This window comes from Coenobita brevimanus, chromosome 6, assembly GCF_032717465.1.
Source record: "Coenobita brevimanus isolate Jiangsu-jjx chromosome 6, ASM3271746v2, whole genome shotgun sequence".
Classification (NCBI taxonomy): domain Eukaryota; kingdom Metazoa; phylum Arthropoda; class Malacostraca; order Decapoda; family Coenobitidae; genus Coenobita; species Coenobita brevimanus.
This window is the reverse complement of record NC_136959.1, coordinates 53,408,927-53,425,287: the sequence shown is the minus strand read 5'-3', so window position 1 is coordinate 53,425,287 and position 16,361 is coordinate 53,408,927. Positions and strand designations below refer to the sequence as shown.

Sequence of the window (16,361 nt, the reverse complement as noted above, 5' to 3'; positions counted from 1 at the left end):
AGTCATACGAGCCTGAGTGTTGGTACTTTCACCAATAACCCTCTCATGATCGCATCTTCTAGTTGCCATTTTATTCCATCCAGCGCAAGACGATTTTACTCAACTAAGTGTGTGTTAGAGGAGTCGGAGTGTTCATATCACCACCAGAGTTTACTTACGGTACCTTGGGAAACATCTCTCGTAATGTAGGGGGCTGGATATAATCTCTATCAACCCCTTCACTACGAGGTCTCCCCTAAGCTGAATAATTTCGTCTGGCAGCAGTAAACGTAATACCGTAACAACAGGGGTCACAGTGTATTCGTAAGGCTGGACAGAGAAAGAGAGAGAGAGAGATGGGGGGGTTACACTAATCATAACTGCGTTGACAACAGTTTTATAGCTCGCCTCCCGTCCACTCCACTGCATTTAGAAGGTGGCGTCTTGTCTTACCATTAGGCCACTCTCCCATCGTACACCAGCCTACTCTCTTTACCAGTACCTCACCTCAGTGCGATGGACAGTGGCACAATAAAGGTTACGAAGATGATCAGAGGAAGGTATATAACGCTGATATAGTGAAAAGCTGGTGAAACATAATATAATGATGGTAGACAGTGATATGATGTAGGTTAGAATGTACGACAGATACAAGGTAGAAACGGTGAAACATGAGATATATACTGTGGTAGTACTGTGTAGCTTAAGAGAAGGGTAGGAAAGATACAAGGCACACACAGTGAAACAAAAGATAGCTAACAGGAGTAATGGCCTAGTGTGCTGGTAGAAAATGGTAAGAAGAGAGTTGGAAAAAACAAGGCACAGACAGTGACACATTAGTGGACAACAGTACGGTGTACGTTAGGAGGGTCGGATAGATACAAGGCACAGACAGTGGAAATATATATGTACGGTATACCGTATATATATATATATATATATATATATATATATATATATATATATATATATATACATATATATACCGTTAAAGACAGTGGCATGGCGCACACAACGAGAAATGAATGACAAATACAACGCACAGACCGTGAAACGAGATAATAGTAGTGGATAGTGGTGTGGTGTAGGTCAGGAGAAAAAGACAGATACAAGTCATACATGGTGACACTGATGATGATGGTAGTGAATAATGGTACGAGGCAGGTTGGGTTCGGTTGGGATATGAGATTGCTGAGGACAGGCACTGATATCACCTCTAGTATTTTCTTCTCATCCAAGGCATTACTCCCTTAATCACGTATTTCAGTAGTTACAAAGCTATGACTTAATTCTCTCTTCACCTCACACGGATACAGTCGACTCATTATTCCAGGGCTATCACATCCTTAACTCTAACATGCTCGGGACAACTCTAGTGTTCTCTCAACTAAAACCAACGATTTTATCTAGCTGAGTGACCTATGACTGCCAGTTACTACTGTCACCCTAACTCACTTGAGGTCGAGACAATTCTAGCATTCTCTTGCGTTCCATGCCAGGCGAATTAATTCATCTGAAAGTAAGTCATGCGAGACCGGGAGTGTTAATATTGTCACTATTAACTTGACCCTCTTACAGTAAGGACAGCTGTAGTAGTATTTTCTTGTGTCATGCGATTTTAATCTCCTGAGTGCAAGTACCACAAGCAGGGGAGTCTTAATATTGTCACCATTACCCCCCTCATGATCGGAACAACACCAGTATTCTGTTCCAACTATTGTCCTTCAGTTTCATTCAGCTGAGTGGGTCATAGGAGCCTGAGTGTTAACCAGGCTCCTTCAACTGTCTATACATCTATGACTTAATTCTGTCGGCCTACTTTCATCCTCAACTTGTCCACTGCTTTCAAAATGAGACTATATTTTGTTCATACTAATTAAACTTGCCATCTGTCCGCGTCGAATGTTAAGCTGTAGCAAGAAATTAACTCTAGAATATGGCGCCAGTCACAAAGAAGTTCTATGGAAAGGATGTTGAACCGTAGTGCTGTCTTATTCTGCCACTAAGTAGTGGAAAATAGGCAGCTAAAGAACGCAAATATCAGCCTAGTTAAAACGCATATACTACAGGACTACTTAACAATCTGCCATATTTTTAGCTAATTCGCTACAATTTCCTCTTTTTCCCCCTCATTACGACGACCTCTTAGTCCTGGTACTTCCTATCAATTAATGCGACGAAAAGTCTCTCGCGCTGGAAGGGGAGGGGGGGGGGACCGAAGTATCTATCCCCTCCATTTCAAAGTTTTAGAACCTTAAGAAAATCGTCTGATGACAAGAATAATGTTAACCAGACGTCCTCGTAGTGAAGTGGAATACGGTAGGAGCAGCATATTATTCGTCCACTACAAATCCGTCTACCCCTCCACACCAATGACCTATTTCATATTATACGACTGCCGCTATTACATTATTTTCCTCAGCTATGGAGAGACTCTTTGACCAGGACGAGTTAAATAAAGAAATCTTCAACCCCTTCACTACTAAGACGTCTGTCCTATCTTGAATTAAATCGTCTGGTGATAGCAAGAAATAAATAAAAATAGGTTACGTCATCGGACTGAATGGGTTAACAGTTTTATTTCCGATTATATATAGTAAAGTCAGGACCCAGCTTTACAAACTAACCCCTAATCCCCTCTCGCAATTTAATTTTGCTTTGCAGGAACAAAAGAACATGAGTTTATAAAATTTTCTCCTTTATTTGTCCTTCCTTAAAAAAATAAATAAATAAATACTACGATAACTTTCACCTCGTAATTATGAAATGCTTTTGCAGAGAGAGTAAGAGACATTAGTACAAGACTCGCTTTTATAATATTCTATGAGTACCGAGTAAGCTGATTGGTTTTTATAGTTTCTTCACCTTAACTTGGCTCAGACTTTTGGTTTTTTATTGCAGCTTATTTCACATAACTCTTGGGCAGAAAACGTATTACTAGGGATATCCTATCCTTTCCATAGCAACTTCGTCGTGACAAGCATCATATACTAGTGTTCACCTCTTGCTGCAAATCGGAATACAAGTTGGCGATGGCAATTTTAGACGAAGTTAAGGTGAAAGAACTATAGTGAATGTAGGTGCCTTGTATGGGAGCGGGGCACGATAACTTCGTGTTGGGTAAGACTACAACCAGGGGCGTCCGCAGAATTTTTTGTAAGGGGGGGGCAAAATAAAAGAAATTATACATATATGTGAGGCTGTAATATATCAAAATACACAAACTCCAATTAGGCAAAGGCATATACTTACATGAGTTACATGACTTACACCAAATGCATAAAGTGACACAATGCATGAATCGACTCAAATCAGTCAACCATCCTTCAACAAGAACTGAAACACACTTTGGTTGCCCTCCCCTCCGGACGCCCATGACTACAACTAGACTATTTGGGCTTACAGTACACAAATCCATACACCCTTATCCAAACAAGCTATGTATACAGCAAATCGCTCCTAATAATACAGAAACCAAGCAACACAATTTAGTAAGATTACGCTATTTCACACTGGAGGCAACCTTATGTCAATACTCGGGGTTTCAAACTGCTGGCGAGGTATTGGATTATTTCAATACTGTTGGCTACGTTATTTCAATTTTCCTGGTTATTAAGTTATTTCAATACTGTAAGCCTGGTTATTTACTGCAGGTTATCAGGTTATTTTAGTGTAGTCTAGGTTCTTGATATTAAAGGCTACCGGTACGCTACTTCACTACTCTACGTTATTTCAGCACTGGGCTGGGTTATTTTACTACTGTAGGATAGGTTCTTAGTACTTCAGGCTAGGCGATTCTGTACGGTAGCTATAAATGTTGTTATCTGAACATTACAGGCAATAACGCGTCTGTTCTAACCTGGAGATACCTCTCCCTTTACATGATGCCCAAACGTTGGCTAGTCATTTGGAGGGTCGTTCTGACTTGTAACCAAGGAGACTCATTCCTACCTAAAAATTTTGACTCATCGAACTTTACGCAACCACAACTTAGCATTCAAGTTGCGGGAGTGGCCCAGGTCCCTAACGTACGGAATGGAAAAAAAAAATGACGATATTGTGGGCACGATTATTTTCAGTATTGTACGCTCGACTAGGCTACGTTTACATACACATGGGCTACACAGGCTACGCAGGGACACATTCAGGTTAGTTAAATAGTCTCCCTTGTGCCTCTTCCGTCTCAGTTAAGCTATTTCTGCTTATGGCACGTTACTCTTCTCCTGTGGCTTATGTTGCTTATGCAGCTTTTGTCGGTATTACCATCTTTCCTTCGAGGACGTCTTATATTATTTTTACTGTACTATCTACAGGAGGTTTTTTTCATCTTGGATCATCCTCTTCGAACTGGAGAGAGGAGATACGGCAGGCTATGGTCTTCATCAACCACTTAGATCAACTACTAGGGTGTTTTCTTGGGCTGAATAAAACCGTATAAAGGCAGCACTGACTGACCCAATAAAATATACCACCTGAAATAATAAAATATGCCAATTGATTCAAGAATTTAAAACAACACGAATAACATAGAATAGTACCGGTATGGTGCTACCGTACGCAACCAACCTAAATCTCTGAGGAAGAGGTGCTATGGAACCTCCGAAGTCCAAGAGACTACAATCCCTACAATAATAACATAAACACACTACGGTACCTGGTTAGTCTTTCTGTTAACCCGTGCAACCAAGGCAAATGTTTTATTTCGTGTTTGCTATATCCACACGATTTTATTCATCGTAAAGACACAATCCATGTTGAAGAGGTCAGTGACGGCTATGTAAGTAGCCTCTTCAACCACAGTAGGCTGCGCCTTTTTATGCTTTATTCTTACTCTTTCCAGTTTTATTCAGTTTGGAAAGGATACACATTATAAAGTTGTCCCTACCACGAGAGTTAACAAAGGTCATCAAGGCAAGTCTTCATTTTCGTATATATATATATATATATATATATATATATATATATATATATATATATATATATATATATATACCGGGTATACCAATATATACCAGGTATATATACGGGTACGGTATATTATAACAACAGAACAGAGGAAGGAAAAACAAGAGAAAAATAATCCTCGCACCTGCCTACAGGTGTCCTCCATTTTAATAAAATCTGTAACAGATGGACTTGAACAGCGGTTTTTCTTTTTTTTTTTATGCGAGGAAGAAGGAACCAAAGGCCATGAGCCCGCAATAAAAGTTCCCTCCAAGAAAATGACAAAATACAATAGAGAGCCAAATTCAAGATCCATTCATTTCGAGATGCCTGGACACTGCGTTTGAAAGACTGGAGATCATAGGCAGCAGGAAATACAGACAATACAGACAGAGGGAGACAGTTCTAGAGTTGACATGTTGCATAAATGAAGAACTGGGAGTAACGGTTAACTCTTGCATCAGACAGAAAAGGGATGAGAGTTTGCTGCTAGACGGGTGCTACGCACCCGTCGTAAAGGTGGAGGAATGCATGCAGACAGTTCAGAGGAGCAGTGACCATTAAAATAGCGATAGAAAAGAGATAAAGATGCAACAGTGCGGCGAAGAGACAGAGGTTAAAGGGATTCAGTAAGAGGAGGAGAGTTAATGAGACGAAAAGCCTTTTACTCCACCCTATTGAGAAGAGCTGTATGTGGGGAGCCTCTCCACACATGAGAGTTGTACTCCACACAGGGGCGGCTAAAACCCCTGTATAGAGTCAACAATTGTGCAGGGGTAAAGAAAGAACGGAGTCGGCTTGGTTGACGTTTGGGGGGAAACCACTCTGGGGAAGCGAGTTCCAAAGAGATGCAGTTCTAGGAACTGCCTAAATTACTAAGACTACTACATGGGTATGCTGAATTTCCTGTCCTCAAGCGTTACCATTTACTGGTATTCAGTCTGTGCCACCTGGCTTACAGCACCTGTCCACCTGTTCCTCGCAATGAACGTCGAAAAAAGGTAGGGGGTGAAGACGTCTTGACAAATACCATGTCTAATTAATAAACCGTAGCGAGGCTGCAAGATGAACTGGGGAATGTTTGGCCACAGTTTAGGCTACCAGTACTCGTACACATGCGCTACAATACCAAGAAGGTATACCAGTATTTGACGTCACAGCTTACAGTCAGGCAGGTATGGCAACTGGAATCATTTTCACTCAGCAAATAAAATAATTCATCTTACTCTCAGCTTCTTTACAGCATCATGGCAACCTTAAAATTACTGAACTACCGGTATGCTACCTTCCTATGTACTGGTTGTAATTCTGGTAATGTGCATATTATGGCTAATCTGTTCATAAGACCAGACCATTATAATGGTTCTATACACCGTATATATATATATATATATATATATATATATATATATATATATATATATATATATATATATATATATATATATATATATATATATATCATTCCAGTATCTTAGCATTCTTTCACCACATAACCTACCCTGGGCTACCGATACCTACACATACGGGACCAGTCACAATAACCTAACCTGCTGACTCTACACACACAACACACACTTCGAGTTTGTACTGGTGGACAAGGCTACCGATAACGATGACAAGATTGCCGATACAAACTTCATGGTGATACATGATGCTGATAGGTCTACACGAACAGGTTAACTAGAATGGTGCAAGTATGGTACTTTTGCTGCCACCTATAAAAGTATGGTAGCCTATGATACACAGCGCTTCCCGTATAGCTAGGCTATAAGGGCTATACTTTCACCGTTCTATGGGATGTCGAGTTAGCTTAGCCTATATCCCTTTTCAAATACTTCAACGTTATCTAACCCTTAAACATTTTCTACCATTATTAATGCTTTGGACACTTTTGCGAGCCTATGCTATCTTGCTCGTCATCATCATTTCAGTACCGGTACGGTATTATTTATTACTTGATTGACCGAACACTGTTTAAGCTTGATATTATTATACCGATAACTAACTGCTCCTCTTCAAGATAAAAAAAAAAAAACACAGCAACCAGTAAGTTACCCCAAACCAGGTACTCCAGGTATCACAACCCGCACACTGACAGTATCCTAACCCCAACTCCTTTCATGGTTTAATCCAGGTGATTTTTGGCCCAATGAACGCCTGTGTTGATACCGATTCCGTGTTTGACAGAGCCAATCAAATACCGGTAATCATGAAAATTTTAATTAATACTGGTAATCTTATTAGGCTAACAGTATTACACCATTTCTCACTCATAATACTAACATCTGTAATCTGTTTCATTCATTCACCCGTGTGTAAAAACCGCCACATTTTCTTTTTCTTTTTGCACAACGGTACCCGTAATAATATCAGCAACTGCTGTCTGCTTTGTTTTATTTTCTGGGAAATCAGCTTCCCTTACATCATCTAACCTGAACATATGGTAGCCTAGCAAACCTAATTAGCAACTTGGACAATGACATTCGATTTTTTTTTTTTTTTTTTTTTTGGGGGGGGGGGAGCTTGTCTTCACTGCCAGTTTTGACCACTGGCTTTCCGTTATTCAGGTTTATGCTTATGCTTGCCTTGGTTGTAGAAATTTCCTCCTGTGCAAATGCACAGTTTTTGAGTTTCTAACTTCCCATCTCTCCAACTTGAAAAAGAAATTTTACCGGTGAAATATGCTGTCACATGGGGAAAAATAAAAAATCCTTTCATAATGGCAGAATCCACCCTGCCGTACGGTGATTTGAGGGTAGCCACTGTGGGTCCAGGAACCACCTATGGCGTTCTCTCATTTGGGTGGGAGATTACTCTAAAATTATGCAGCTGTGAAAAATAAAAATGTATGAAAAGTGCAATAAATGTCACAACAAAATGCAGAGTAAAATAGTTACCGGTACATTCAAAGTATCATCCCATCTGCACTCTCCGGGATAATATTTTCTGTATAGCTACCACCAGCCTACAGTATACGTATCCCTATGTTAAAATGGCGGTAATCATGTGATGGCCCACTGCCCTGGCTATGTAGCCTACAGCACAGTATCGGTATCAACGGCTTTTGTATACATATGGTTAGCCTACGTGAGGTCACACATATTTCCAAGAAACAATTCTGACGATCCGTGCATTAATATTACACAGAAATACTCGAAGTTGTGATTTCCCAATAAATAAATTAATATTATATATATATATATATATATATATATATATATATATATATATATATATACAGTATAAGGTATGGGCCTATATATATATATATATATATATATATATATATATATATATATATATATATATAAGGTATGGGCCTATATTGTTATATATGTTGCAGGGAATTAGTGTAACCAATGATTTCATGAAATCCCTAGTGAAATTGTGAAATGAGTTTAAATTAGGATGGGTTAATTAATGTTAGGTTAATTCAGGCTGCGATTAGGTTAGGCACTGATAATCTAGGCTAAGTTTAGGTTATATGTTAGGCTAGGTTAGTTAGGTTAGATTAGGTTGATTTAGATGAACGCTTATCATAACTTTGCATTCATCTAAATTAACCTAAACAAACCTAACTTAACCTAACCTAACCTAACCTAACTAACCTATCCTAACCTAACCTAAACTTTACCTGGATTATCCCAGCCTAAGCTAACTGCAGCCTAAATTATCTTAATCTTAATTAACCCATCCTAATTTAAACTCATTTCACGACTGCCCTAGGGATTTCATGAAATCACTGGTTACACAAATTCCCTGTAACAATACATATAAAGGAGCGTTGTGGTGTGGATGTGGATGTGATAGGAAGTGTTATGACGAACACACTGAGGTGGTTTGGCCATGTGGAGAGGATGGAGGGTGAAAGACTGACGAAAAGAGTGTATGTGAGTGAGGTGGAGGGGGGAAGAGGGAGGGGGAGGCCGATGATGAGATGGAGGGATGGGGTGGAGAGGTATATGAGAGAGGGGGGTGTGAGTTGGGAGCAGGGCAGTGAAATGGCGGGGTACAGGACGACGTGGAGGTGATTTGTTTGTGGCCACCCCAAACGGGATTGAGGAGTCTGGCAATAGATAGAGATACAATACATATACCGTATATATCGGTGTACTGTATATATGTATATAAGGTACCTAAATACATACTATAAAAATGACAAACAGAAATACCGGGTAGGCTAGCCTATATGGTACGGTACTTCAACACAAAAGGACTAAATCTGAATCTAAAATATCCGATAGCTATAGCCAAACCAATAGTCGCAATATTGAAAAAAAAAAAAAAAATCACTACATACACAATACTGAACTGTTCCTCTGAATTCCCGATTGTTATAAAAACTATAAAAAAATGATGCTTTTCCCCGTGTGTGCATGAGTTCGATAAGGTAGCTGCAAACAAAAGCGAAGAGGAAAATACTCACTACCATTACCAACTAGTCCATTCAAAGTTGTTTGTCATAGGATAGGCTAATACTATGGCATTTATTGTCTCACCGACCGTACCTCAAGGATAGTAAAGCAAAACGGCTCCCTCCACTCGCCAATAAATCCACCCAAAGTCGGCAATACGAGCTGAGAAGGATCACAATGCAATATAAAAGAGATAAACTCACGAAAATTTTATATAGGAGGATGGCTGGAAAACCAAATCTATTCTACATCACGCTGTATTTTAACTCCAATATCGTACGATTTTCTTTTTCTCTTTGTTCTTGCTAACTACCTTCAGATGAATACGGCATAACTGTATTCTGCATTGGATAGACCTTCCGAGCTGGAGGGGATACATCCCCTCCTCAAATAAAGACTAAACTATCCAAAGCACAAACCGTCTGGTAGGAGTAAGGCACCTTAAACACTGTATATACTGAAGAGATTAATATGTGATGGAGAGTAACATGGCCTTTATGGTAATTACGGTATAAAGCTGTGTGGGAGAACAAAGTTTAAGGACTGTCGGTATCGGTGCTTTAATTTTTAAACTATTCAGTCATGAACCCATGGTAATGGGGAGCTGAAGATGGGCAGCACACTTTTCCAACTGGGCTAAGCGATATAAATGATTATGGTACGGTAGTATTATATCGCAGCAGACCATATCTCTTAAAGCCACTAGCTAACAAAGTATAGCAAAGTAAACATTCACCCCGATTATGACACGCAACTGCATATACCGTATATATATATATATATATATATATATATATATATATATATATATATATATATATATATATATATATATATATATATACCGGTATATATAAAACACCGTAAATACTTAACATGCAGATCCCAGAGATCGCCTCAGTCGGAGAGACGGCCTTGCCATGCACAAGGGTGGATGCAAGAGGTGACTGGAGATTTTCAGTCATGCAGTGTCACCAAGAGAAGTAGTTTGTCATGTAGGCTACCTTTATATGTACTGAACTATAAAATGAGACTAGCTATTATTGTTAGAATATAAAAAAGGTACAGAGCCTTCACACAGGCTACACTTGTAGGACCGAGGCTAAGCTAAATGCAGTTCCGATCCTTTGCCAATAACCCTTCAATCAGATTTTTTTTTTTTTTTCATTCCGGCTACTTTCAGACACTTGAAAGACTTTTCGTACTAGAGACCTACATCCAACACCTACAGTTCCAAGTCTCTGGTATGCTGTAAGTCGTCTTGAGTTAGTATTAATGAAACAAGAATGTCATCGTAGGGAAGCGGTTAATTACAACACTGCTGGCGTATCGGAAGCCAATTATTGATGCAACTGCGTATATTGCCACTGAAACCATGCAGTAATTTTTTAAAGGATAATTTTGTTAGGTAGGTACTTTTTTTTTCTTGCTGATACTGGTCCTTTACTGTATCACTGAAAACGTTGACGGATTTACTTATCAACAATCACACACACACACACACACACACACACACACACACACACACACACAGCATACATGTTCATAAGAGCTGGCGTTCTAAATGTTAAGTACCGGTACCACAACAAATTCCAAGCACAGACTAAGCTGCCTGTTCCAGAAAAGTCCTCGCACCAACATATAATGCATACACTCGACTGTATCGTCATCATCTGGGCGTTAGTGCCAAGCCATCTAGAAAGACACTTAGGGCAGGTGGAATGGCATTATTGGGGGTATCTGACAAGTCAGCGATAACAAGAATATCTGTAAAAAAAAAAAAAATCCTCATATGTTCCATACCATGATCTCGCTGTCACAGGAGCAGCAATTCATTCCTCCACCGGTTATCAATTAACCATCACCTCATCCAGCTGTGCAACGAATCACTACCGTGCTACAAAAGTGTGCAACAATTTGACACTGCTGTTCCAGGTTAACCTCTAACTGTTAAAGTAAGGTACTGCATAGATTAATCTACAACTCTTAAGAATACCAGTGCGATGCGGCTGAACGGCTTTAAAAAAAAAAAAAAAAAAAACACTACCAGTAACTACGCATACCACAAAGTCCGTATAGGCTACAGTACTGGCGCCACTGCACTTGAAAACTCCCCAGAGAATATGAAGCTGATTCCGTCCGTATTGTATTTTACAATGAATCCGACAGATCGAACTCTTAAGCTATAATGCAAGGGACAAGAAGAGAACTACATAATAATCCCCAAACTCCTGAAACTGTATAAAGCCACTGTTGTTCTCACCGATCCTGAAAAAACTCTCTCAGGACCGCCACTTCTCCATCGCATTAATTCTAGCTAACGACATACGACTGTATTCAGCTGAGTGAACCATCTGAAGCCTGAATTCATGTCAACACTAACCCTCTTATGATCAGGACAACTTTACTACTTTATTTCGGCAAACGTCAGACGATTATATTCATTTGGGGATCCCAATAACCCGAGTTACAGTAGCATATACAGAAAGTGCATTCTTCATCTGTCGCGACGTTGCATTTCAAGATTTAAATTGGACAATTATCTTCCTGTCAGACCTAGTTATCAAAAAATTGGTTTATGAATGACAACCTGATTAATTTTAAATCAAATCAAATTAGGTCAAACTAGGCCACTTCCAAGTCCAATTAGTTTTCATTAGCTAACCCCTTCAAATCCAAAGCCGTAACTTATTTTTATTACACTCTTGATACTGTTAGAATGGCTGCATTGAGCTTAGGGTACACACCTTGTACGGAAAGGATTAATGAAGCCTACCGCACACCTGACCTCGCCCGTTTCAAAACTTTCCCAAGCTGGGCAAACTCATCTGGAAGTTGCATGAATAACAAACTGCAGTAAAAGAAGAAGAAACGGAATGAAGAACAACAGGCCATTTTAAGTCCGGGTAGGTCCAATAAGCCTTAGTTACCTTACATCAACTCTGGCCCCATTCACCTCTATCCCTACTCCGGTATTTCAGGTTCAGTTACATCCATCAGGATTCAGTCAGGTTCATTTAAGCCACGTAAGGTTCAGTAAAGCTAGATCAAACCAGGTCCATTCACACAGCTATAGTGCATGAAAATCAGCACGGATCCACTGCAGTCATATTACGGTACCGGTAGAAGGTTTCCACTCAGCCACATCCATTCAGGTCAATTCCACTCTGTAAAATTCAGTGCCGGTTCAACTGTTATCCACTCTGGGCCAGTCAAGTCAATTTCAGACCACTCAATATACTTCAACCCCAATCAATTTCCTCACATCCATTCCGGCCTTAACCATTCCGGCCTTAACCCTATTGGTTTATTTATGTTATCTTAAGGCCCACTCTACTCAATTTACAGGTACGTCAGCTAGGACTGTCATTCCGGTGCAATCAACTCTGGTCCAGTAAGTCCCTTCATAAACACTGTTAGGTCCATTCAGACAACCTTCTGACCATCCACATCTTTCAAAACCATTCATACCATTTCAGCTTCAGTTAGGTCAATTATGTCCAGGCAGCCTCGGTCAGATGAACTTAGGCCACTTCAGGTCCATTCATATTCACTCACAGCTTTGATTTTGTCTAGTCATTTTGGCGGGAGGGGGGGGAACAAACCTACAGCCCAGCACAGACGTTACTACCCAAGGGAAAACAAAAATATTTCATTCTATTTCAACCCTCATGAATACATTGAGTATTTCAGCTTATTTGTTACTGCTCTCAAATCATCGTACTGAAGGGCTTGAAGAAGGCAACACCTAACCTCTTCGGGGAAAAAAATATAAAAATAAAATGGACTGGAGACAAAAATAAAACTGCAAATACGCCACTGGAATGAATGAACTGTCAAAAATTATGAAGAAACGTTTAAAATTATGGAAGCTATGCTTTGCTGATACACTACGCACAAGTATTGTGGCTGATGATAATTCCGACATGAAAATCTGCGTTGGTACACTAAATTCCTTCAATCCGGTGACGTGTTTTTACTGATATAAATTATTCTGGCCACGATTTTATTCAGCCTTTGGGAAGACCTCCTGTACAGAAAAGGTAAATGGAAGTTATATGTAACCTCTCTACTAGCTACGAAAACTCTCTCCTTCGCTAAGCAAACGATGCAAGAAATAAAGCAAAACACATGTCAATGAACTGAATAGATTAAGCCTCAACTAAACAGCAGCAGTTCAGGCTAAGCGATTTCTACTATACGGTAGTCTGATTTGATCTGACCTGATGGCCAGGCGCTGTTAGACTGGAATACAAAAGGGCCAGCAACCAAGGAGAGGTTCCTGCCTCATAACTAAGGCTCATCGAATTTCAGGCAACCGCAACTTGGTATTCCAGCTGTGGGAGTGGCAGTTTTGTCAGATGACAACCAACCTGACTCCTCACCGAAGGCAGGCTCTGCACCCACACCTCAGTTTGCACCCATTTGTCACTATAACCGAGTCCGTAACAAATATTGTGCACTAACATTACCTTCCTGTGTTTTTCAGTTTCATGTTGCGCACTAACATTACCTTGTATTTCATGCATGGTAATTTGGGGGATCCGTGGAATCGGTCCGATTTCCTAGGAAGAGACAAAGACACAAAACAAAATCTTAATGTTACAATTATTATCAGAAAGATTTCTATACCGGGTATGCTTTCGCTGCAGTTAATGTACCGATAAAGGCGATAATACTTCTTTACATTTTAGGTTTGGAGCGTAGGGAATCATATTAGGCTAATGTCACTGCATAAAGGCTACTCAGCGTCACCACCAGTCTTTTATAATCTTTATTTAAGGACCCGCAGAGGGCTGCTCTTGAGCAGGACAATATAAGGTAGCCGTGAGGGGGACAGACTGGGCGGAACTGACATAAAGTAGCGAATACGATTTGGCTTCCCCCCCCCCCCAGCCCATGTTCTCTCAGCAGTCAGAAGTGTGATCATTAATACATATTAATATATATATATATATATATATATATATATATATATATGTGTGTGTGTGTGTGTGTGTGTGTGTGTGTGTATTCAAAACTAAAATTAAAATAAGGTGTACATGTAGAGCTAGCACGTGGAGCTGTCTCATCTATCAATGGACATACGGTACTGCCAAACGCCTTAATCCCGTAAGGGGTGACCATAAACAAATCGACAAGTTGCCCTGTCTCCCGCCATTTCGCTGCCCACCCCCCAGCTCACACCCGTCTCTCTTACTTTCCATCCCTCCATCTCATTCTCGGCCTCCCACTCCCTCTCCCCCCCTCCGCCTTACTCACATACACTCTGCATCATACAGTATATGTACGGTATTTCTACACGAGTGCAATCCATGTTCATCTGAAGCTTTGCTACACCTGTTAATGCAACAATTTATAATTCTACGATTCAAATGATATAATAATAGTATGGTTTCTTTTACTGTCAGCGATGAGGTGTCTTCCCGAAACCATGATTATGGTATACTAATCTACATGGAAGTAATAACCAAAGAAAAATATTTAATCCCTTTTCTCTGCCGCTATGTCGTACAAAAATTTCACCTAATAAACTTGGTTTTCAATGCTGTTCCTCTGCCACTGTAAGTATTACACTCCAATGCAAAACCTCCGTGGAAATAATTTACGGATGGTCTGGTCTATCTGCCTTCTTGGAATGTCAGAATGTGAATGTGGTGTGTGCGTAAGGTGTAAAGGCTGCCACTACACACAGCCAGGACCGGTGTGTACCCAGTGAGGTAGTGCAGCGTGCGTGTGCTTACCAAGACAACACAGAAATAACCTGGCAGCGGTCGAAGCGGGCAGCAAGCTGAGGTAACTGCCACCCAAAACAACTTAGTAAACATTTTATTTTCTTTCCACACATTTCCTGTGGGCAATTTACAGTACACAGAGTATGCAGTGGAGGCATCAGTGACCTAGGTGCCGCAGTTGGCCGGAAATGGCACTAAACCTCACCATGCTGCCCGCTGTCAACATTACACCTCACCGAGTGGCACAGAGGGGCCCCGTCCCAAGCGTAACACAACTAGCTGTTAATCTAAGTAGCAATATTTCCACCATACCGTAAACTAATTGGTTTAGGTACGTTATAGTTTACCTTGTCTTTGGAATAATTATTAATATATACTGACTATATACACATTCATCCAGAATGACTCTGCTACTGAAAGAGTCAAACCATATGATGATGTCACGCTCACTGCCGGGCCCCGCCTGCACCCGGGAGAGGGATGCAAACTGTCTCACGTCTATTTACCTTCTTCATAATGCCGGTCTTCCTCTTAGAGAATGTGGTGTATCTCCTCAGTTTATTGTCAATGAATTCCATCTTGATTTTGACACGGCCTTTCGTCTTTTTTCCATTGGGAAGTGTCTTAGTCTGTGGCTGTTGACTGTCGAGTGTGGTCTGGTGCTGGTGGTGGTGATGGTGCAGGACCTCTTCCCTGCTCGACGACGGATTCAGTTTGTCGTCTTTTTTTAGCAGGTCCGGGTCTTCGTCTGAGGATAGTCCCAGGGGGTCCCGGTCCAGGCCAGCCTCGTGGGCGGACCGCTTCATCCCTATCCCCATCCCGCCCATCCCAGCCACCATGTGCGGCTGGGTGAACAAATCATGATCAAATGCTCCGAAATTCATTGGAAATTTATCATCCACGCTGTTATGGTTCTGGTTTTGCATCTTGAAGAAGACAACACTAAAAGGCCAGAGAACACATATTTAAAGGACACACTCAGCGAGCACACAGGCACGTAGTGTTCGCGACAACACTCGCAGGAAAAGAATTCACTCCTTCCTGCTTCTCAGCCACAACACGACTGAACATAAACATCTCCACACAGCTGATCTCTGGGACCGCGCTACACCCCACCTCCAGCATGCTCCGCGCCACCATCTAGTTCCCATCTCCTTTACACCTGTTCATCATTCTTTCTTGTAGGTAAAGTCAATCTAATTGTACCAAGTGCATTTAAACCAAATAGTTTCATACACATTTTATGATAATTTTGAGCGAGGTTCATTATCAATGGCGGCGGAGT

At 40.6% G+C, this 16,361-nt stretch overlaps 1 protein-coding gene across 1 annotated transcript in view; it reads right to left on the bottom strand.

Moving 5' to 3' along the window:
- LOC145401982 (uncharacterized) overlaps positions 1-16,090 on the bottom strand; it is a 41,322-nt gene extending 25,232 nt beyond the window's left edge. The window contains exon 1 of the mRNA XM_080274088.1: positions 15,583-16,090. Within this exon, the coding sequence (XP_080130214.1) occupies positions 15,583-16,002 (420 nt within the window). The 5' untranslated portion in view covers positions 16,003-16,090. The remainder of the gene's footprint in view (positions 1-15,582) is intronic.
- Between the last annotated feature and the right edge of the window lie 271 nt (positions 16,091-16,361).